Genomic DNA, 25467 nt, shown 5'->3' on the forward strand with positions numbered 1-25467 from the left:
AGTTGCATTCGTCAGACGTTTACTTATTTTCCATTTGTGCCGGACTTTTCGTCAGAGATATCAAATGCAAAGAGGTGAGTTTACGAGGTTTCTGGAGAGTTGATCGATGGGTTTGTTTTGGCCAGAAAGTGGAGAAAGAAGTAATGTGCATTTCAGTTTACAGAGCCATCAAGTTTATGGAATACGTTTATGGCACCTTTGGAGGTCTATTAGGCAATTTTTCAAATATTTACTAAACGTTCGACATGCCTCCCTAGATTTTAAATCATTCAATGTCTTTTTTAGTGTCATTATTATTGGCCTTCTTCTTTGTGTTTAGTAACTTATTTTTAGAAACCTTAAATCGCCATCATATTATTAATAAATCGTCATCATCTTATTAATATACGACTCCCCCTCATTAGCCCGTCCAATTTTCCGTAAGTCTAGCGAAATTTCGCAACAATTACTCAATTCGGCCACAAAACATTCAATGAATTTTAATCCAGCGGTGACAACGGCAACAACAACACAGCCACATCGGCAACTCCGTCCGATTCGACTGCGAGTGGAAAAACTCCCGATGGCGCGACAAAATTGCAGACATAAAAACACCAACAATAGCAATAACATCGCCATCGGCCGCGTTGACAACCCGCAGCACAGACAACAACAATTGGCCAGCCAGCAACATGAGCAGCATGAAAACTCCAAGTCATATGGAAAGCGGGCAACATGCCCCGCCATCGAACTCCGCTCAACCCCTCATCAAGCACCACCACCCCCTAAAACAGCAACAACAACTGCAGTAACAACCCACAGCAGCGACAATATTATTACTTTCATTGTTGTTGCTGGTGTTGCTGGCGTACGGCAAACATTTCCTGGTACAGCAGCCACTGGGACGTCTACAATTTAGCTCAACTATTACAAATCGCATTAGAGGCTAAATTTAGCAAGGCAGAGGCAAGCTGCAAGCTGCTAGCATTCAAGTCGCTGCATTGGTCGCAGCAGCAGCAACTGTTGCGGCGTGCAACTTCCACCAGCCGTCGGCCATAGTTTGCATATTTTCACTTAGACACCCCTGCCAATTCTCGTTCTTGCCGCGTGACCCTAATCTGCGGACAGTGCAACATGTTGCCGCAGCACTCGGGGCTCTATAATGACCGGACCGATCCGGCGTGGGTGTTGCCCACGCCTCACCAGTGTAGCCCACGCAGGAGATGCTAATGCCCGATTCCTGGCCACGCAATTGTTCATAATTTGCAGGTTGTTTCAGGCAGCTTTGCAGCTTTTAACCTAATGCCATCTAAGGCAGGACAAGATACACTACAAATCATTGCAGGGAAACATTTTAAGGTGTTGCTGACAGAATGAAAATGAAATATTGACAATTGCAGGCGATTTTGATTCAATGCAAAGGCGCGAACAGGGCAGGCAAACAAAAGTCGCCGGTTGACATTTGGCAAATGTCAATTTGAGTAAGGTTGCTGTGCTGGCAAGCACAATAAATCGCATTTGAAGATGTCGCAGTTGCGCCACACGACACCGCAGCAACATGTTGCTGCTCTCATTTGTTTGGATTGAGCGTTGGGCAACTGGGACTCGACTCGACTCGACTCAATTCGATTCGATTCGATTCACTATTGATCCCCGAATGCCCCGACTTTCCCAGCAGACGATCGATATGGGAATGCGGTCTGTTGAACCAACAGCTGCTGGCAATTTGCTTTTGTTGATCGTTCATTGTTTTTGTTGTTCTGGCTTTTCTTTATGGCTTTTCCTGGCGATCATAAATCAATGGCCCAGAAAGCCAATGTGTGCGATCGCAGATCAAATCAGATCGAAAATCCCCAATCTTATCCGTGATAATGCGCTACTCCTCTATCGAGTTGGCCTAAGATAATGAAGCATTTAGGTGGCAGCGATCATTAGTCGGGGGGGTAATTGAAAACACGGACAAACGCGAGCTCCACAGAAAGGAAACCCCAAGGAATATTACGCCGCAATCTGTCATTATCCAAGCCAGAAACTAGAGCAGCTAACGGTTTAGCTTAGTCTGCATTATAAAACCATTTTTAGAGCCACCCAACTTTTTCTGCGGTGGCTCAGTTTTCCATTACATGTGGCCCAGTTTTTGTGCAGGCCATTAAAGTGTTTTTTTTTTTTTTTTTTTAAATAAGGGGAGGCTAATTTACTAAGGAGAATCCGCCTGAAACAAATATAACGATTTCAAAATATCCAATTGTTTGTCTTCCGCGTTTAATCTGAAATTGTGGGTGTGTCCACGCCTTGTTTCCACAGATTTTACACAATTATTGTGATTTAAACGGAGCTGCTTTCCGGGCACACCAGCAACATGCGCCATGCAGCAAGCAACCTGCAACCCGCAACGAGCAACTTGCAACTCGCAACATGTGTAAGCAATCATCATGCATAAATTGCAGTTCCGATTCGATTCCGACGTGACTGCCAGCAAAATGGCTGGCCACTCCCCTCCGCCACCAATTGTCAATTATTATGCGATTTGCATTCACTCATTTTAAAGCCTGGTTTTGTGGTTCACAGCAAAGGGGGAAACAAAGAAATTTGCATATTTCGTTTGCAGATATATTTTCTTTCGTTTTTTGGGTGTGGACTTGCAGACTGGTAGCAAGTTTGGGGATTGATTTATGTCGGTATTTGATTGATGTCTGCTGGTTAGCAAACCACTTTGCTGTTGTTGCACTGATGATGGCCAATTAAGTTCATAAATATTTGATCATACACCATTGATGGACGCTAATTGGTACATGAAAATGCTGGCCAATTAGTAATACTAGAAAAATGATGACAGCTCCAAGGCCCCAAGAAGTCAACTTGATTTCCGCAAAGTCTCCCACTCGACGAATCCCCCGATCGTTTCCCTTTCAGCCGACAGATGTTTCCCAGCCTCCAGTGCAACCTTCAACTCGCTAAAAAGCAGCCAGCCAAAGGTCTCGTGGTCCCAGTCGGCTAAACAAACACAATTTCCCAAGAATAAACAACACAATCCAAGGGAAAAAGAGGAGGTTCAGGCGAGATATAATAACAATAATAACAACTATAATGGGGCATAATTCAATGCAATTCAACTGCATTTGTTTATTGAACTTCTTCTGGCTGCCACTTGCAACATGTTGCCAGAGACCAAGTGTGGGAAACAAAGAGAAGCCGTGGAAAAGATGCAAAGGAAAAAGCACATAGCTCCGAGTAGGAAAAACAAAAAGTGAGTAAGAAAGAGAGTTGCCTATTATTGCCTAGATTTATTTGGAAACACTGTCTTTTTGTAAGGGTATCTTAGAAATCGGCGAACACAAGCCATCCTCTTTTCTGGGTTTTCAAAAGTTCAGGCACGTCGTAGATTTGATTTGGTTTATTTCCATTTGCCCTGCTCTGCTCATTTCGGTCACTTTCATTTGGTTTCGGTGCTGATTTCCGAACTGATTTCGGAGTTTACCGTCTTGCCGGTGACTTTTCTGAACTCTGCAGTTGGGGGAGCATAAATTTCACTTTTACTTTTCGCAGTTTCTGATTTTTATATTGCCATAGATATAAATGCATTTCTTTATGGCAGCTACTTAAGTTTAACCCCACTGATGAAGAAGCGGGGAAGTAGTTAGGGTGCAAGCCGTGAGTTTATTACGACATTTGTTAAATGGGGGCACCGAGAGAAATACTTTTAGATGAAGATCAGGTCGGGGATTTAGCCATATGGTATGCGCTATTGAAATGCCACCTTATGTAGATCACATTTTCTCTGAGTGCAAGCACTTGTGACATTTCCGTCTGTCCCTCAATTTTGTACGTTAGTTCGGTTTCAAAGCTTCGCGATCGTTTAAAGTCCAGCCATGGCCTGAATGGCTCAGCTAATCTCCTTTGACCAGAAATTGGATGCATGGCAAATGTGGAGCAGCGAATTCCCCCCGCGGGCAAAACTGAACTGAGCTGAATGTGGCCAGGAAAGTGTTGAAAATTGCCAACTGGATCGGCCCACATAGAGATTGGCCACGGACGGATCCTGGGGGGATGCAAATTATTGCATCAGCGAGGCAGTGGAAAATGAAATTGTTTGTGCGGCAACGAGGAAAATCTAGGAGGCGGGGCACGGAAGGGGTGGATAAAAGCCCGCTCGAGGCGAAATCAAATGAAGCGGTTCACAAAGCAAAAAAAAAAAAAAGGTTAACTGCCCCACAGCCGGAGGTCTGGCGATAGGTGCGGGAAGAAAGCCCAGTGGGTCAGAAGACGCCTCTTTCAGTGCGTGTCTTGAATGAATTATTTGTACCACAAAGCCCGGGCACGAGACCAGAGCATTTTGCGCTTCCTACTCCGCAAATTACCCACAATTAAGAGGGGTGCATGAAAAACGCTTTCCAATTACCAGACAAAGAGAGGGGCAGAGAACTTTAACCAGGAAGCGCTTAGAGCTGCGAGGAGGATCCAACCCATCCATCTGCCATCCACACCCGTTGTTGGCAGGAAACTAGGCCAACGTGTCTATAAGGCAAAATTGACTTTCACTGGATCTAGACACGAAACGGATGCCACAAGAGGAACAGAACAGATCGGCGAGCTCGAAGGGGAATGGAACTAGCAGATGGAAAGAGAGAGGAAAAGGAAGTGCTCAGCAGCTGTGGGGGATCTGTAAGCCAAGCGGGCTAAGCTATATGGCATTCAAACACTCTTTTATACTGGAACATTCTTCACTTTCAGTTCTGTCTTCTTCCCATCGAACAGGAACCAAGCAGTCACACCTTGGTGAGCCAACCAACACACCACCCAGGCGAAACTCTTTCATCTTTCTCGCTAGTTCGTCTCACTATTCAATCGCAATGCAATGTGCACTTCAGCGCTTTCCCAATACATTTTTTGTCGCATTGCCGGCATTTTCACTAAATGAATTAATTAAATCACTCGCAACCGAGTTATACTAAAACGTAATTAGAAATTTCCACAATTGGTAATGCGAGGCGACGAACGGCGAACTAGCTGGCAGGGAAAGCGGCGCCAAATGCATTTTCTTTCTTTCCAAGAATCCCTGGCATCTCGAATGCATTTCCCTTGCTGGCTGGGAGTTTCTTTTTTTTTTTTTTTTTACTGTCAGCAAGATAATCCAAAGTGACAAAAGTCGAAGGCAGACCAAGGGCACTGGCTGCAGAGGTTATTTTCGGAAAATCCCTAATCGATTCAAGTTCATGTGAATGAGCCATAAATTAGGGGGATATATGTTGGATGTTGGTTTCGATACTAGGTATCGAATGGTAAGGTATTAACGGAAATATTTATGGTCTTATTTTTAATGTATGATAGATGGAATAAAATCAGTGCATTTAGTAGCTTTTGAAAACTTACCGCTGCGGAACTGCGTTTCCTGAGCAGATTATCCAGGCACAATTGCAGTTCGAACGCCTTCAGATACAACAGATGGTAGCGATCCCTAAGTCGCTCCAAGTTGCCCTCCCCCTTCTTGGATGGGTGGGTGCTACTTGACGGCGGGGCCGCTGCTGCGGTTCCAATGGGTGTGGTCACCGGATCGGAAGCGAAACCACTGCTCAGGCTGCTCGACTTTGTGGCCGATTCGCTGGTTGACTCACTGGAGCAGTTGCTGGTCAATGAGGCGGGTTGCTGACTCGACAGTTGCTGCTGCTGTTGGAGTTGCTGTTCCTTTTCGGCGGCTCGAATGCAAGAGCTCACCACTCGAGCGTGTGATGCAATTTCATGGTACAACACCTGGAATCAAAAAGAGAGCGCACACAAAAAAGGGAAATTAAAAAGGTGCTCGTTGAGTTCAACTTATGTGGCTAACATGACGTATACTTGATATGCCCAGGCTGCTAATTGATTAGGCAAACAATGCCCGAAAGGGAAGGGTTGGAGGTGAAAGGGTGGAGTTGCTTGCAAGAGAAAGGCTTGGCGCAAGGGATATTGTTACAAAGTGTCCCAAACCACCTTAAAGTTATGTTGAAAATGAGCGTTATTGTTTATGAACTTTAGTTAACTCCTTATTTAAACCAATAAACACTTGGCTTTCCGTTAAGCCAAAATTTTAATGCCACATTATCTAAATACAAGATTTCATCCTCCCATTGGGAAATTTTTCCAATTCCTGCAACAGCATTTACCGCCCATCTGCAGCGATATGGCATCGCTCATTTGTCATTTTAACAGCTGCCGGGCCTTGGCTTTATCCCCATTCAAACCCATCCGCATCTTTATCCTCCTCCAGGCAAAGGTCAAGCTGGAAAAGTCCCACGCATTGCATAAGCTCTGGCATTGTTTCATGATTAATCACACAGAAAGGGGAGAAAAGAAAGATTTTCCGCACAGAGCGATATTCAATTTATCAAACATCAAGAAAATAATTACAAGACAATTGACGCCAAGGGGTCAGAAGGGGAAAGGTGGGCGTGACACCCAGTGACACCCACACATGCGAGGCATGGAAACTCCCAAACGGGCTTCCACAATCTGGACATTGATCTCCATACAAACAGTTTAACCCGGCGAACTCTTGCATCACTACTGCCGACAAAATGTGCAAAATCAACAAAAGGTGCGCAGAGTTGAAATTAGAAATCGATAAGTTAGGGGAAAAGTAGGCGCTTTTAGACAACAACCTCTTCACCCCAAAGTGTTCAAAGTGTTCAAAAGCACGGACATTTATTTATGGCCCCGGACACATCCTTACTCAAATCGCAGCCTAGAGCCCCTCGATCGAACCCAAAACGAAACCCAATGCAAACATACATTTTCATTTTCATTTTCACCTGCTTGAGATCTTCATTGAACTCCAAATCGTTGACTCCCTTTCGGCACTGGCAAATTGAAATGTCACACAGATTGGGGTTCACTTAAAGCAATGGCAAATTTATGAAAATGAATTCCCTGGACAGACAGCTTAGCTTGCCTTCTTCCCCCTTTCCTCCTCATCATGCTCTTGATTTACCTTTAGTAATGGCCAAATTGACACTCAAAGGCAGCTGCCACAAAACCTCTCGCAAAGTCACCTCTTGCAACTCCACTCTGCCATTTTCCGTTTGAAGAATGATCCGAGAAAGCGACGGCGCTGCGAGAAAGATTTATGGGGAAGCCTTGGCAAATCTTCCCCCTCCCTTGGAGACGGGGAAAAGCGGGAAAGTTTTGACAGGCTGCCTGGGATTTTTCTCCTTTTTTCGGTGGGTTACTTTTACCGCCATCATATATTTCTGTGCAGTAAATTTAATTATGTTGAAGGAATTTTAATAATTTCTTTGAGTTGAAGGCTGCAGGGAGTTTGTCAAATTTTAAAATGTATTTTTCAAACGCCATTTTAGGACCAAAGTCAAGCCATGCAATTTTCTGCATCAAATTGTTTTGCATTATGATTTTATCATTAGAGCTAATTATAAGGCTGCAGAAACAAAAGAATTCTGAGGGGCACACAGACTCGACTCATTGTCAGAGGCTTGGCCTGCTTGCTTAGGTAAATAGATAAATAAGCATAGCTTAACCAAGTCGAGTCATCGAAGAAGAGCCCCCCTGGCACAGAACAAACTTTGGAAATAGATGGCAAGTAAGACCTCATCGCAGGAGGAGTGGGAGTGGAGTGCAGGCAGCAAAACGAGGAGGATCAGGAGAGGCAGGTGTGGGTTGCTTATTTGCGATACTTGAGGCTCATTACCAGATCCGAAGACCACAGACCGAAGAACCATAGACCCGGCAGAGTCGAAGCCCAAACCCAACCCTGGTGTAACCAGCCAAAACCACAACATTGTGTCTTTTTTGGAGGAACGCCTTTCTCTTTGTTTCGGTCTCGGCTCCACAACCGAAAACCAAGCGATCCGGGCCCAAACTGAGGTGAACCACTCCCAATCTTGGCACGACTCTGAGGTCTGGGCATTGCCTTAATGCATTTGCCGCCACCCACCCACTTGGGGAGCGCTGGAAATATGAGAATTTAGAATGCAGAACTTTATGCAAAATTCGTGACTAATCTCCGCCGGCTGAACTTGAGGAGCAGCCGTTCATTTTATTATTTTTATTATTTTCTGCGCGCCAGACTCTTGAGAGGTCTCAAGATTATTGGCGAGCGTAGGAAATAATAAAAGAAATCAGGGAAAACAAATTGAAGTCAGTGCGAAGTTCTCCAGATTGAAATCTGATGCAAAAAAAAAAAATAATAATAACTGCACGAACGAATGGCAAGAAAAGTGAATGTGTTGGCCTACAGGGGGTGTGAAAGTGCTGGGAGAAACCCTCCATTTCAGAGCATGAATGGACAGAAATTGCGAATGTTAAACAAGAGCCTCCAATAGGTTCCAGGAACTGAAGGCGAATCCAAAAGGTTATTGATTTAGCACGCATCAAAAAGCTTGCCATTTTCACAGGCGATTTTGCCGAAGATTAATTTATTTCCTTACCAACTCAAATCTTTCAAATCTTTCTATGATTAATACTCTTGTTGAAACATTGCATTTTTCTTAACGCATTAAAAAATTAGTTTTCCCCTTGACTTTTTATTGCCAGCTGGCTAATTGTTTTTCTCAGCCGAATCTGTCTATTTTTCTCAACTTAGTCATGCGAATTGCAACACATTTTTAGGCACTATTGGAATTCACTGTGTCTTCCAAAAGTCTGTCTGCCGAATTACATTTTCCCTGCTTTTCTTTGCCAGTATATGCGAAATGTTCATCGCCCCTCGGAATCGGTCAAAATAAGTTCCTCTAATGCGTTGGCTATTTTTACCAGCCGCAACTAAATAGAAACTGTGTGCTAGGCGCGTCGCGTATCTATATCTCTATATCTCGGATGTCTGCGGCCCAGGTTCGTTGACTCAGAGAGACTGTTGTTGTAGTTCGGCGTGGTTGAGAATGACCAAAGAATTGAGTAATCGGCTTCTGCTTTGGGCTATATATATAGTACAATATGTGTAAAAAAAAAAAAAAAAAGCAACAATGGCCCACCGGATCGTACATTCATTATCGGAAATGTCAGTGCGTGACCTCGACCGCGTTTTTAGAATTTTACAATTTGGGTTTACATTTTATTGGCTGGCTTGCTGTCCCAGGCAACGCCTTCAGATATTGTTTAATTCACCAGAGGTCGATTATGAATAGAATCTTAAGAAAAGACATTATTTAGTGTCTTGCAACAGTGGCTATTAAAGTCTTAAAAGGCGTGGTCAAAACGTGGGTAAGTCATTTGCTCAAGTATTATGAATAATGTATGTATTTATGTTTATAGAACTAATACGTGCTATAAGAAGCTGTTAAGGATAAAAAGTAATACTAAGAATGCAAAAAATCCTCTTAAGCCTATCAAATTGACATAAATCTCTTCGTAGAAGAAACCAAATTTATAGTCAATATTTTTGAAGCAGTAACACGACAACAACCCGAATTCCACCCAGAAATGTATTATAGAGAACATTTCCAAGATGTCACATAAATTGGGAACGCACGAGCAAAAAATAAATTGTCTTTTTGTACGTTTTCTATTCGGTTCCTTTTTTTTTTTCTTTTTGCAAACATTTTTATGTGAAGTAGTCACGACATTTGGAACACTTCCAAATCGGCCTAAAAATAGAGTTCAACGAAATAGAATTAGACGAAAATCAGGCAGCGACTCTAATTACCCAAGAAATCTGGGAGATGGGAAGGGAGGAGAGAGCGTTGATAAATACAAACGGAAAGGGGAAGACAGACAAATTGACAAAGTCCGGGAAAAGGAGATGAAGATGCTCTAGAGATGGGCTTTTCCAGGTTGAAAGACGACCCCGAAAGTGCAATTAATCAGCTGACCCAAAAAACCACTCACAGTTCTCCAGTTTCCACTAGAGGAATTGATGTCGTCGACGTGCCGTGACCAAATGCATCGAGAATTATCTCGGACGGGCGGGTAAACCTCTTTGAAGATCCCCAGATCCCGCGAATGTGTGAAGTTAAGACGGTAGACGCAGTTAGAGCCCGACCTGGCCTATTGAGTAACAAGCATCGGACAAGGAGTTTTGGGTTAGCAGGGGCTTTTGATTATGAATCTGCTTCTGAGTCTGAACACCGTTGACATAATCACGTCCGAGTGTCACGTTCAACTCTTCGCCGGCGACAAAGATGATGGCCGGAATCCCGTCTCGTCTCGCCTCTTGTCTTTGTTGGCATCACGTTCTTGGGTCGGAGCCATGGGCCAGAGAACAAGTTTGCCGCTTTGTCGTGAAAATCTCTGTGCTCATTGTGGTCTCATTAGAAACATGTTACATGGAAACTGATTACGAAATTACTCAACTGCCTCTGGCCGAGGCCAGTTTAACTGTTTTCCGTGATTATTTTCAGTGAAATTAGGGAAAAACATATTTTGATACGAATACGGTGTGAAAAAAATCTATTTCAATCCGCTAGTGAAAAGTGCTTTTCAATGAAAAGCCTTACCGCTTTTTTCAATAAAGAAACTTTCTATTCAAGTATTGAACTCTTTAAAATATTTCAAATCTTTCATTAAATATCAATGCGTTTCCTTATCTGACGAAAGTTCAATGAGCTCGTAAATCGATCTTAAATATAATCGAGATCAATAACGAACTTAACCCCAATTAATTCTGTAAGCCCCTAGCTGATAGTTTTGATGATTCCCCTTATCTTTTGACAAATTCTGTTCTCACTTCATTTCGCCCTTTCTGTAATCTCTTAACTAGTTGACCTTCTCAGCTAAGCCCTATCTCTACTGAATTAAATCCGCCCGCGGAAAAACTGTCGCTGGTTCAAATAACCTTCAATCGAGTAGAACAGCAACGTAACAATTAACGATAATTTTCCTAAGCAAATGACGCAGCTCAAGCTTTGGAATGAGGGGCACAACTCACCGAAAATTGCCTTGCCCCTCAAAAAAGCGAAACCGAACCAATCGAAATTGTTCGATTAATTGCACATAATTGGATGCCGATTGAGATGACACGATCTCTGGCTAATTAGCGCTAAACTGAAACCGAAATCAAGATAATTTACCATTATAAACATTTGCTTGCCATGGAATCTCACATGGCAATTTCTGTCCTCTCTCTGGGTTTTTGACCCAAGTGAACTGTCAAATATTGTGAAAATGCGTCATTGGTATCCATCTGCATGGGAAACGTCATTGGCAAATGCATTTCCTCGCCAGTTTTCCTCCTGTCTTGCCTCGATTTCCATTTTTGGCCACGGCTTAGCGCGATTTGGAAATCAATCATGGAATATGCCCGCCATTAACAATTGGATTTGAAATCGAAATCGGATTTGTATTAGCTACATGTGTACATGCCTGTATTGATCGTCGGTTGGAGCGGCAAACAATTGGCAATTTGTTGTTGATTTTTCCTCAATAATTCAAAATATTTGATTTACTTTCGCCTCGTGCCGCAGTGGACATGTTTTATTGGATTTTGCCGATGGCCCCAGACCCGAAATGGAGTAGCGGAAAAAATCCAGTTCACTTTCGGCTCTGGAGAGATTCTCCCTCGTTCACCCAGATATTCAAGCGTAAATTTGACACCACTATAGTGAACTTTTTTGTGTGGTCTCCATCTCCACTATCCGATTACCAAACTTGGCCGTCTCATTAACACTTTTTGGACTTCTCCATCTTCGTCTGCTTGAAGTGCAATTAAGATGCTGGCTGACATCGAATGGAAACCGATAAAAAAAAAAAACAGGGTACACTACGATGCGGGAGACAACAGACAAGGTCATGAATTTGGTTACAATTTGATTTGTGGGGGTGTGGCGGTGGGCGGAATATCGCTGCTAAAGGCTGTGCTCTGTTCACTGGGAAAGGGTTAACCCCCACTTGGCCACCTCCTTAAAACCCCCTAAATTGAGCAACCAAATGGCGGGCTTGGCCAATGAAATGTTCATTACGCTACTTTCATTCGATTTTTGGTTCGGCTTTGTTTTCTTTTTTTCTGGTTTTTTGACCAGAGGCAATTAAAATGAGATTATTACCAACGGTTTTGCCTGTTTTTCTTCTCTTTTGTGATCAATGTAGTACAGGGAAATTCAGTTACCGCTAAACCTCAGGCCCAAACCCAAAGCAGAAATAAAAAGCCCAAAGTAAGCCCCTCCTAACGAGTTGTTAATTGTGTAATAAATAGAAAGCTGAAAGCGGCAATGGAACCTGAAACGATATGGCTGAGGGATAGGAAAAGCGGCAGCTGGTAATCAGTGTTGTAATAATTGAAATTTAATACTGGAAAATGTGTGATAAGTAGAAGCAAAACCCCGAAGAGCATTAAACTGCTGAACAACACAACTGATAAGTATATATGAAAAATGATTGCAAATATCTACACACAGCCTAGTAAATGGTTACATACGTATCAATCCCCTCTTTGTTAGTCAGTTGCTTCTCTATGGAAATAAAGTTACACAGTTAATCCCTCCTTCAAACCCCAATCCAAAGAGACCCCTTTGGCAAACCATTCCAATGACATTTAACCATATTGAGTGGCCATAAAAGACAAATCCCCATACCCATAATTACGGGCCGCAGCTGCCATAGAAAGATCTACCAACTCGAGATAAAGCAATAGTAATAAAAACAACTGAATAATGCCAACCCGAGGGGCAAAAAGGAAACAAATTAAAATCTAACAGATGAGAAATGGCAAACAAATTTTTGGTGAATTCGTTAACATAGCAAATGAGTGTGGTCCGGGGATTCGCCTTTTTTCTGGCAAGGGGTGTATCCTTAGGCAAACAACGACAACAACATGGGCCTTTTGAAGATCCGCGTCAGCAGCAACAATGAAAGCTTTGCCTCACTTCACTTTCACTATCGCCAGTCCGCTTGGCAGATGAACATGCATCGCATCGACCCCATCCGATCCGATCCCAAGTTTTCCCGCCATTACGACACCTCAATTTGCGATGGCCCCAGCTTCCCATGCCCAGAAGCCATGAAAATCTGAACGAAAAAAGCACACGGAGGAGCCACCTCCTGCAGCCGCCAGCTCCTCCCCCTTTTTTGGTGGGCACTCCGACTCATTAGGCCCCAAACAAGTTCATAACTCTGGGGTGCAGGGTCAGGCCGAGACACGAGCACAGTGCTGCCGAAAAGTAAACGAACCGGCGATGATGACGATGTTGTTTGGACATGTGAGCGGAGCCACCTGCAAGCACGATCCAAAATTGATTTTTAAAAAATCGCCCTCCTCCTCCTCCTCCTCCTCCTCTTTTTTATCTCTTCATCCCAAAGGGTGGAGTACAAAGTAAAAGTTCAACTTGAGTTTAACCTCCCGCCGCTTGGATTTCCATGGCTTCATAAGCCCCCTCTTCCTTTGACGTTTTTGGTCAGGGAAACACTTTCCTCAGACCGATCAATCGATCGATCGTCCGATGGTTCGATTCAGATGATTATGAATCTTTCAGGGAACGTGATTGCTACCGCGGCAGCGAAATCGGTTAACCTCGGCGACATTATTTAATCAACCGCAAAACAATTTTCACGGGGCGTTAATAATCATCGTTAAAGGCGGCGGGTTCAACAACTTTAGGTGATGATAAGAAAAGGAAATGCTGAAGCAGTGGCAAACTCAAATTTAATATATAATTAGATCAATATACAACTGCATATCATAGAGAATAAAACTATGAAACTGTGTTTCCTCCAAACTTTCTCCTCCAGAGATTTCTGAATTTACACAAAGCCTATTTTGTGAATTTGTCAACGTCTCCCTCGGGAGTGAAAGTTCCATTGATCTTCCTTAGAGTTTTAGTGCCACCGCCACCACCACCGCAGGCACAAACGAACTTATTCAACGCAATTGATTTCACGCAATAAACGCCCTCGTCTCGTCCCCACACATCAGCACCTCCTTAGACGAAGCCTCCCCCGGCTTTTCCACTGCATTCTCCACCGTGCTCCAGTCCGAGTTCGTAAAGACTCGACGCGGCTGGAAATAAAGCCAATATTTATTGTCAATTCAGCAATCGGCGAAAAACTTTATTAGCAATTTGCCAATTTGAATAAAACGAAGCGAACCAGACGAGACATGGGCCAGCCGTCGCATGAGGGAGCAACTCGTTGGCAGAATTAAGTGGAGGAGTAGTGGCTGGAGTTGGGGATAATACACGCCCATACGCCTAAAATTTTGGCGAAGGCAGTTGCCAAATAGCAGTAACAAGTGGCATAAACAATCGCAACCTCACCTTTAATATCTTGTGGCATTGTGTTCAATAAATTATTATTGCCGTTCTAAAAATAAGCAAATACTAAGATCGAAAAACAGATAGGTCCGTATGCATTGATCATTAGTTGGGGAAGAGAACAAACTGCCACAACAAGTTGCCATGGTAATTCGCATCAGCAACATTTTCATGATCCCTACGATGATGGGCTCTCGATCGACCTGTGATAAAGACAAACATGGCCATCCCAGAGTTCGTCGCAACCGCAGAGCATAGCATCCCCGCCAGATCCCGAGCTCATTCCGTTCAGCTGCGCATTCGAGAAATGCCAAGAAGCATAAACACAGAGATCCACAGATCGCAGTGGGCCCCTCGAATCTACCCATTCCCTTATTTCGGCTCCACTCTCGTTGGTTTCCCATCTGTCGGTTGGTCGGTCGGGTCTTCCGACTGGACTGCTGTCAGATTGTGTATCTCTGACTTTTGCTGTTGCTGTCTGTCAAAGGCAAAAAGTGCATTTCGATATTGGAAACAATTCGAACTTTGTTAATGCTGAACTTTTTCCCTCGCCGCTCATTTTGTTTTGTTTTGTTTCGTTTGTTTTGGTTTTGTTTTTTGCCGTGGACTCTCTTCCGGCAGTGTTACAATGTTTTTGCTGCATCGGTTTACTCGCTGCTGTTGTGTTTCTCCTCTATGTTGAAGGCTGTCAAAGAGATTTTGTCTCGGCGATTTGCAGTTTGATATGCCAGCCAAAAGGTTTCCCCTCCCCCCTCCTTTCCAGGCTTTTCTTTTCTTATTTTCTTCTCTATTTCCGCCAGTTCGCGATTGAGTCACATCACGACTTTTGGCACCTTGCCTCGCCATTTGCATTTCTTCGCACCTGGCTTGCTGACTTCACTTTCGTGGCCTGGGAGTGGGAATCTTCTCGGTGAACCCAAGCTGCTGCACCTAACCCTCATATTTGTACAATCCTTACGTGACAATGGCGGCGACCGAGCGGGGTCATTATCATAAAATCGCCACGTGATCAAGTCGGCGGTGACAACGGAGGCAAACTGAATTTTCCTGCGCATGGTGTTTAATAAACAGCACGAGAGGTGGCAGGACTTTCTAATATAAACATGATCATGGTGATCATGGTGTGTTATCACTGAAGAAGTTGGGACAGAAACCTATAACTCTGATCATCTTCCCCTCACCACTTTCTCGAGACCAATCGATATTACGTGTACCCAAAGGCGATCCAAAAGTAAATGACAACAATTAAACTGCACTTTTAAAAGGAAACTGAAACAGAGAAAGCCAATGAATGGAGACACGAATGAATGTTAATTATGAAATGAAATTTCAAAAATTTCAACAGTCCGAAATAAATCCTTAATCTCGGCCATCATCGCCAAAACTTAAAAAAAAAAAAACTGCCAATTGGCAAATGTATGCATGGCTGTCTGCATTTTTGTTCGGTTTCGTTTTTAAATTGCCATGAAAAATTAAAAATTGCACGCAATGCCAAAACGGTGAAAAATAATGGCAAATATGAACGGGCAAATATTGTTGATAGTTTCGGACCTGAGAAATGGCAACTTTAATTGCGGAAACAAATCAACGGAAAACCAATGGAAATTGCTCCTTTTTTGGCAAAAACTTACGTAACCTTGGCGGTCATACATGGTTAGAGTTATGAGTGCAGTCAGTCATACCAAGGACTAATGTCTGCGATTCTTACCTAGAAAGAGAAGAAAAAAAAAGGGGAAAAGTGAGTTAGTGGTGACACAATTTCAAATGAAATTTATGGTGACATTAGGGGAAAACAACTTCTATAAATATATTATTTATGGCTAAATAGGGAAGTGAGACAACAAATGATTTGTTTGGCTTAGTGGGGCTGGGGCTTCAATTTGGGATTGAAATGTTGCGGGTGGGTGGCCCACAAATCCACAAATTGACAGCTCTCAAGTAGAAGTTTTCCACACACATACATGGGAAATCTTCAACTCAAGTGGAGCCCGAAAAAATTTAGTCGGGGACAGGGGTGGTTTGTTATGCTAATTGAAAAGCGAACGAGAAAAGCTTTTCCACTTAACTGGGAAATTTATGTATCAACAGAGAGTGAAGGGGTCGGGGGCAAAGAAAACTTTTCACCCAATTTTCTGCCTCGTGACATTCGCGTGGGTGTGTTTGTGGGCGGAGTGCAGTGAAGTGGAGTGGGAAAATAGTGGAAGGCGCTGACGGAAAGGGGGAAGAAAATCGGGGACTTGGGCACGCGACGAATTCGGTCGATTGGCCTGCGGTTTTTCATATCTCTACTCGCTCTCTGTTTCACTCACATTTCTGTGCATTGCCGATGGCCTGATTTTTGTGGAATGCATTTCCCAGTCGATAGAAAGTTCCTACACATAATGTGACTGGCGGAAGAAATCGATAACAAACAACAAACTTTGCCCCACATTGCCCAGACGAAATCGATAAGATAAAGAGTTTGTTTGGAGTTGGAAGCTTACTTTCATTGTGCTTGGCCAGCGCTTTATTATCTGTAGGCATAAATCATCATATGCTACGATATCAGGGTCACAAAAGTCAGCCATATATGGAATATTAGTTCGAGAATAGTGGGTAATTAATTGGAGAAATTAATTTAATTTATTGGGGCCTTTAATGGCTTGATGATGCTCAGTCTTTTCATTTTCTCAGCCGAATTCAAATAGAAAAATCTGTTTACTATACACCCCACACTCCACACAACATTTTTGCCGCCCTGATGCGCTCCAATGGATTGGCAAACTCCTAAAAATATTACGAATTTATAGTTACACCAGCAGAGACAGAAAGACAGTGAAAAGGGGGAAAAACTTGGACAAGTAGAGTGAGACATTCCCGCATGGCTGAGACACATGAATGGGAAGGAGAAAAAGCGCAAGTGGAAATATGCAAATTGTTTATGTAAACAGGGGAAGCTCCGAGGCAAGGCCGCAAGTAGGAAATGCCCGGAAAATGAACGGGTGGCATCGACATAGACATCGGTCATGCATGAGTGGGTGGCCAGAGAGGTCTTTGACCCAGCTATCAGCGGTCTAAGAGCATATTTCCAGGGTGAAACCATGTCCAACTCACAGCAGGATAACGACCGAAGGATGATGCTAACTGCACTCGAGATCAAAGGTTAACAGCAACTAATAACTTGAAGCTGCACAAATTGTCAGCAGCAAATTTGAATGCCATTTCATGGCCTGTCAATCAATTTGGGAGAAATCGAGGGAAACAACAAGCAGTGAAGCCCATGATTTTTTTGGCAGCTAGGGAAAATGCTTTTTTTTTTTTTTTTTTTTGACAGGGTTTCGGTTTCCCCATTCTGTGTGAGCATTTTCGTTTGTGCGACTCCGTTTTCGCCACCTCGGTTGAAAGGTTAACATAATATTTTTTGATTGCATTTCAATTTTTGCACATTGGCCATAAATCTTGCGCAAGTGGTAAAAATTAAAAGTCATAAATTACGGTAGAAGACAAACCGCAATTCCCATTCCGATACTCAGTCCCCCGGCTCCGCCAATTTCAACTGCTGCGACTGTGCAATTGCAATTGCAACTGCAATTGCCATTGCAACTTTCAATGCAAGCGGCGTCGCCGGGGCAATAAAATTCAATTTTTTGGCCACTTTAATTACGCCGATCCGTAAATAGAGTCAAAGTTTACCAAAAAGAGCTAACAGCGGATGACAACCGACCAGTTGGCCCAGTGGGTGGCAAACGACTTTTTAATTGAAATTACATGGCTGCGAGCGATTCCCTGCAGGAATTTTTCAAGCAACCGCGCAGAAGGATGGAATCTCATTTGGCGTAGTGAATTGAATTAAAAGTATAAGCGGCATTTGGAATGCTAAAGCCAATCAATAGATTTGAAATATATAATTTAATATCCCTTTATATCATTTAGTATTTTTAAAACCTAGAAAAATGTTAAGAACGGAGTTCTCAGAGATCTATAACTTGTTCTACTTCTCACATTCTTCCCTCTCGAAAAACAAATGTTACACATGTCAGCTGCTCCAAACAAGATAATTCCGTTTCTCCCTTTTATGTGGGTAGAGCTTTCAGTGCTGCGTGTTTTTGGAGATCGGCGACATGGGCTTAATTATTTTTTAAATGATTTCCCAACAGTCCGTTGTACCTACAATGTTGTGTGTTTTTTTCAGCCCACAGCCACAGACGAATTCAAGGGAATACGAACACATGTAAGGCAAGCTTCGAGACCCAAGACCCCGATCCAAGACCCAGACCCAGACCAAGCCTCAATCTATTGTTCGGGGAGTAATGACGCCCCCACAGAATGGGAAATGGTTACCCGGGTTGCGAAGGCACAAATTAATCTCTGCCTTTTCCGAACTCCTAGTTGCGTTTGAAGTGATAACAGGCATAATAAAGTTTTCAACACTCTATGGGGATCGATGGGGACTGGGAGCTGACTATCTGCCCACAGATGCGAGTACAACATGCAACATTCGAGGACGGTATGGGATGGGATGGCCACCGAACCATCTTAGACCATCCCATTCCAAATCCAATCGCAGCAATCCCATTCCATGACGTTGTCATTTGGGATTGCGTGACGATGGCGCATTTCTCTCAAGGAATCAAATTGAATCTTCGTTTTGGGTGCTTGAATTCAAATTGATGAGTTTGATGGTTTTATAAATGTCTGAAAAACGTTTTGGCTTTCGAATGAGAGAAATCTTCGCTTAATTTAAGAGCTTTACTGTCTTACATAACAGAAGGAGTCCTGAACTTTGGATCAACCTTTTGCCGACAATCCTCGGCTGCAACTACAAATTATCGTAAATTTTTTTTTTTTTTTGAGCAGCTCATAAATTAAAGTTGCGCCTGAACCGCACCCGTCCATCAATTTTTATTTGCGCCTTCAACTTGAGATGTTCAATTTTTCGGGGCTTGTCTGCCGGAAAACTGATATTGTTGCGCAGATAATGCGAGGATGGGACGTCGTTGTCTGTTTGGCAATTCAAGAGCATCGCGATTAGACAATATAAATACAAAGTAAAAGGAGAGGTTGTGGCTGCATTATGGTGATGATGTGCAGGCAGGAGAAAGTCTGAAACTAGAACCAAGGCGTGCATCTCTAGGTTTTTGAGTAGAAACAAGCGGATGCCGCCCACAGTTTCGGAGTAGTAAATAAATGAATTCCCCTTCTAAAGCCTCCACTCAAAATGATGAGTTGCCACCCACCTAATGTTGCCAACTTTCCCATACCCATACTCGTTTTCAAATACATTTTTAATTACCCGAAACTCTGGTGTCCGGTTTTATTTAAGTTGTTGTTAAATGCTGTTTACCAATTTTCCCAGTTTATTAAATTAACCGGAAAGCTCTTTAAAAACAAAAAAAAAAAAAAATAATAATAATTATGGAAGACAATGAAAAAAGAGTTTCAATTACCAAACTACAAGACTGAGAAACAGGTGGTTAAAGCTCGACTCTCCCGTTGAGCTTGCTCATTTGACAGGATAGCAATTTTCACAGCCCCCGACCCCTTTTCCCAGCCACGCCCACATTTACAATGGCGCGTGAAAATTTTATTGCGATTGTTGTTAAGATAATTGTCGGTGCACCAGCAGCCCGAATCTCATTTCCGACCGTCTCCGATCTGGTCACGTTCGCGGGATTCTGCCTGGGAAATTGGGAAATCAGGAAAATGACACCCATGGCGTTCCGCGCCGGAAGAGATTGCTCTCGGCGATCCTTCATCGGTTTCCTCATTACGGAAAATTACCCTGGTCCCAAAAAGATCGCTACTCGCACCAAATCCAGTAGCTCCAACTAAACTATAATCCACACTTTGCCCAGAAATTGGGTTGGAAATTGGATTCGGTGTGGTAATCATGGCAAATGGGGGTTCCAGAGCAATTTGTTCTTGTTAGTGGACTCCAGAATGACGGAGGATTGGGTGTGTTTTACACCTCTAATCCGCGGCAAGGCCAAATGTCAGTTTTCATTGGCAAAGACCTGCAATTTTTAGGGCTTCTCATAGAGGAACGCCTTCAAGATAGCTTGAGCTGCCAGCCATTTCTTTCACCAAAGTAGGCTGGTCACAACGGCTTGCATTCAAATCCCATTCCAAAGAATTGTAGTCTGCAATTTAATTTTCTCACTAAAAGTCTCTTATTAAGTGTTGTAGCACTATAAATAGTTCTCATAAAATTGTGCTCCTTTTTTAACCACAAAATTTTCTGGCCTTTCAGTGTTCCCAAAGATTGTTTTCACACTCGGGCTAAATGGAAATGCTTTTCAACTTTGCGTTTCCGCATGCACTTTTTCGCGCAAATATTTCAAGTGGAAATGCGTGGTGAGAGGGCGGAGCCACATGCCGCAGAAAATCGCGCGTGAACTGTTCACTTTTTTCACTTGGCATAGTTCATTTCCGGGTTTTTCTTTTATAGACCTCCCTCAATTATGCAAACGAATTTGTGAAAATTGAGGGGAATTAAGGTGAGGCAAACTCATCATTTAGTTTGAGCAGTTTTTGGGCTTCCTTTGAGACAAGTACGTCTCCTCTTTGCATAATTAGGTGACCTAAGAAGAAGAGGGGAAGCTCTAATAGGAGGCTTAAGGATTGAAGGTTCCTTGGTTCAGGGCTATTTGCATACGGTTGAAACTAAGTCTAAATTGATACGAGAATTGGCTGGGGAAATATGGTGAAAGCCAATTGCCAGTGTCTTCTTCATCGTATTATGTAGTGTATGGTGGCTTTAAGGGGCTTTGGCGTTCGGAAAGACCTCCAGAGTGGGAGGTGTCGACAGGGGTTAACCGAATTAATTTCCCATTCAGTCACCGCTTAGAAAGATGCCCCCGAGCAGATAATCGAAACCCCAGAGTCCGCGAAGCGAAGAAAGACTTTTGCATGACTTTTACTTGGTCTCCAAAAGCAAACAGTGGATTTGTGTACCCTATTTTAAGTTTAGTCAGCTGAGTCAGATTTTTGTAGATAAATAAAAGATTGGCGCATGAACCTTAGTTTGATCACAGTCATATTTTGATAATGTATATCAACCACTCTTAGTAACTTATTGGCCTAATCTAAGTTGAAATAGCCTCGATCGTAGGGTATTTAACTTTTCGATCTCAGCCGGGTGGAATTCCTTTGCAGTTGCGATTTCTGGTTTGTCTTGGCTCAATTTGGTGATGCGGCGGGGTTATCAAAGCCCCAACATCTTCCAAAAATGCAAAAGTAATGTTATGCTTGGGGGCGGATCCGAGGGGTATTTTCCAGCTTTTCAGTTGCCTGGTGTTGACTTTTCTTTAATGGCTTCCGTTGAACTTGGGGAGGTCTCCAGCCTTCCAGTCACCGCGGCATCGGAAAAGCAAATGCAGCCACTGCAGCAGCTCAGCACAAAGGAAAAACAGCTGGGGGAAAAACTTTGCCCGGCGGCGAAGGTCACGAACGTCAAGTGCGTTTTTCATGCAGGCGTGGCTGGGCGGAAAAGGAGGAGGCAGAGACTTTCGGGGGATCCCCGGGGCACGTGACTTTTTTTGGTCAGGTGGGTAATTAAGCGAAAGAGCCAAACATTTGGTCAACGCCGAAGGCGGCAATGAACTTTTGCCCGCCACACACAAGAAATGCATTACGGATAAGTTGCATCACCTGGTGACGGAACGAATTTCCACAGCTCTTCTGCACTCTCGATTGGTTTTCACCGTTTTCCTGAACTAACTAAATGCTAGGAAGGGAGAAACTCCAATTTGAGAACAACAGAAACAATAAAGAAAAAAACGCATAAAGGGAAATTGTTTTCTGTGTTTATGGATGGAAAAACTCCATGTAGTTATTGTCGGTGGTGCAAAGTGCAGGCAGGTGGTTAAAAGGGGAAGGGAGAAAACTCGGATACGGAGCGCAAATGAAAACCCGGTGAATTGGAACGAAAGCATTTCGTGAAGGAGAAACGAAGGCGGTCTGTGGTCGTACTTCTAGTTCTGTCTCTGGCCAACTGAAAACGGCTAATGGTAATGGAATGGAAATGGTAATTGCAGCGGGTTGGTTTCGAGCATGATAATAAGTGTAGCATGTGCTGGAGATTGTTTTGGGCGGATCCTAGCCGGTGAATTGAGAGCGGAAAATGGGGTGCTTAGTTCAAAATTTGGTTATTATTATATGTTGTGATCAGATCACAAATGATTCCCTTCCTTGGGAAACACGTTCCAACATCAATCACTCTTTTGATACCTGTCAGCACAGGCTGCAGTTTTCGGAAAGCATTTCATAATTAAAAATCCAATATTAAGTGTTGCTTTGGTGAATAAATCAATATAGCTAGTAGCTAGTTTGTAGTTCTGACATTTATCCTATTTTTTCTATTATACCACTTGTTCAGACCTTTCAGATCTTCTCGTGTCTTGTATCCTCCTCGCTCCTCCTCGTTTTAGTTTCACCCCTGGGACCAAATGCATGAATCCTCCCTCTAGTAGCAGCTGTTTCATCCGTACATTCCCCCATTAGATAACTGCCACAATACGAATTTATTATTTGGTTGTTTTAGCTGAGACAAATCAACGCATTGCATCTCGAATTACAGCATGAATTTCACGGCTGAGGGCGGGAGATCTATTGGGAACCCGCTTTATGGATGTCATTACGCTGCTTCGGTAAGTGTGACCACACAAAACACAACTGACACAAAAACTGGGTTAATTAGTATTGCCTCATACCTCATAGCAAGTACTAAACCGGCACAGTCCCTAGCCAGATGATATCCGCAGTAGTCCAAATTAAACCCGTTTGCTCTTCACTTCGTTCCGCTCCGCAGTTGCAAGTTGCTGTAGTTTCCGGTCGAATTTTGGATTTTTATTATTACTATTATTTTTTTTTTTTTTAAACTTTTTTTTATTGTTTTGAGTTGAACTTTAATTTGAATTAGTTTGACGAGGGAAAACTAAGCTGCCTTAAGTGCCCATACCTTATCGGGTGTATGTATTTGCCACCCTCGGTCTCGTTTCCCTACTTCCTCACTGACCAGACACGCCATATTTCATGACCATAATGAGGCGGTATCCCTTCGGAAAATACGTGGCTTATGTGACCAAATGCAGGTGCCGTTTGTTAGGCGACGCAGAAATTTTAATGATCCACTTAATTTGATTTCCACCACGGTTGTAATTACCGCTTATGTGTTTGCTTTTATTTATATTGATTTTCTGATGTGCAGATAAACAAATGCAATCAAAGTTGATAAAAATACAAACAAGATGTGGAATCGAAGTCAAAACGAAGGAAACCCTATTTATTTGAATCATGCAGGAGAATTAGCCAGGACGGAGAAAAAAAAAACAAGCTCAAATGAAAAAAAAAAAAAAAAAAAAAAAATATTCCAGATCACATCAGTGTGGTACCCTTAGTACATTTTTGACACAAACTTGACAGTGACATTTTAGTTATGTGTATCAGTCGAGCAGGGCTCTTTACCATGAGATAATAATTACGTGATCTACATCCTCTGAGAGGCGACAGTGATCGGCGAGAATCATGACTGACGCGAGCTACTTTAACTTTTGGATGCCACAAGGGAGTCGCTTTAGGGTTTGACTACCTCCCGACAATTAATGCCTCAAAACTTGACATGGCGAAACTGGAACAATCTCTCCTCGGGTAACCCCCAGCCCGCTTCGCTTCTCCTTTTGAAGCCGTGCCGCAATTTGCAAATGAAGTAAACGGAAAAAGAAAAAACAAAGAGCGTCTCTTGCAACGGTATAATTAAGTTGGCCTCATCAGCCATTTACGGCTTTTGGTCTACAGAGGCAGAAACAAACGATCGCGTTTTGTGGCACAGACCCTCAGTTTTTGCCTTCCCCTGTTTTATGCTGTTTTGCAAGCGGAACTGGGATCTTGGAACTTTCCACCGCAAGACACAGCGCCAAAAGCACAGAAAAAACTGTTCTTGGTCTTAACGAAATTGGTTTGTTTATGGCCATAATGCGGCCGGCCATTGTTTGTCTAATTAGATTTTGAAAGCAAAGGCACGCAAATCGAGTCCCAGTCCAATTCGAACAGTTATGACAGATCGCTTGTGCTTGTGGTTGTGCAACTACTATGACTATATATCTCGATCTCGCTTTGTCGGCAAATACCCACCGATTTTCCCCCGCCAATCACATAATGCTCGAAAATTCGGGCTTTGCATCGATAGACATTTAAAAGCCGCAGCAGCAGCAGCGCTGCGCTGGAAAAACAAAATTGTTTTCTTGGAATTTTTCTATTCGCGTTTTTGCGGTTTGGCCAACAAAAGGCTTGGCCCGGCCGAGACAATTAAGCCAAACGAAATACTTACGAGTGCTCATAAGAAATATTCATAGGTAAAAATACTTTGGACTTTGGCTTACCTGCAACGAGAGAAAATTTCAAAGAATTTTATTAGTTGACTTTTCTTTTTTTGTCGGAAGGTCATTAAAATTAGTGCGCTTTTGAACTTTGCTACACACTTCGAAGCAGATGAAGAGTCGTAAACTTGGAATAAGTAGGAGAAGAACAAACTTAAAAGGGGGCATAAGAGTTCCGAAGTCGGCGACAAAGTTGAGTGAAATTTTACGATGTCACTGGGCCAGTTTATGGGGCCTAGTTTTATTTTAGTTTAATTAATGCTTGAGTCTAGAGCAAATATACAGCTAATTTGATGATGATGTGATAGCAAGAGAGTGGAGCCATGTAAAACTCCAAAACCAGAGACCATCCAACGCCCACAAATGTGGTTACCATATTACTACTATGATTTAAGACCATCCATTTTATGTGCGATATCTTCGTTTTAAATCGTACAGCTAAACCCTTAACCCCGTTTTGATAAACCGGATTAAGACTCGTAAAACTAATTGTGTATTACTCTAAGAAACAATTAACCGAATGAAAGTTGTTGTTTCAGGGTATTAAATCGTCGCAATCCACAATTTCATAGCTAATAAACCGAGTTTACACCTGGTTTAGCATCAGCATACAATTTCCAATTTATGTTGACCACATGAATCGTTAAAATCTTCTGTAACATAAAATCCAGAAAATTGTCTTAACAAGGTCACACAGAAAAGAAGCGGCAATAAAGTTTACTCAATTGAACCCGCTGAGACATTTGCCTTACACTTTTCACTTTCATTTTGAGTTATTTGCCACTCGTAGAGCAACCCAAAAACCATTTCATTTTGGCCATCAAAAGTGCCGCGATTAGACCAACACACACTCACACCTGCGCACAGTAGCTTTGATTGACGCTTTTATGGCAGCTCCGACTATCCGACTGTATCGCACTGCATCCAGCGCAACAATGCAGTTTTCTCCATTAAATAGTTGTAAA

The 25467-nt window shown here is 42.9% G+C and overlaps 1 protein-coding gene across 6 annotated transcripts in view; it reads right to left on the reverse strand.

The window, feature by feature from the left end:
- The window catches only part of klar (klarsicht), a 106532-nt gene that overhangs the window by 22749 nt on the left and 58316 nt on the right, over positions 1-25467 (reverse strand). For all 6 annotated transcript variants that reach the window (NM_001043111.3, NM_001274282.2, NM_079149.5 and 3 more), the window contains one exon: positions 5350-5727. In NM_001043111.3, the coding sequence (NP_001036576.1) occupies positions 5350-5727 (378 nt within the window). The remainder of the gene's footprint in view (positions 1-5349; positions 5728-25467) is intronic.

Source organism: Drosophila melanogaster, chromosome 3L, assembly GCF_000001215.4.
Source record: "Drosophila melanogaster chromosome 3L".
Lineage (NCBI taxonomy): Eukaryota > Metazoa > Arthropoda > Insecta > Diptera > Drosophilidae > Drosophila > Drosophila melanogaster.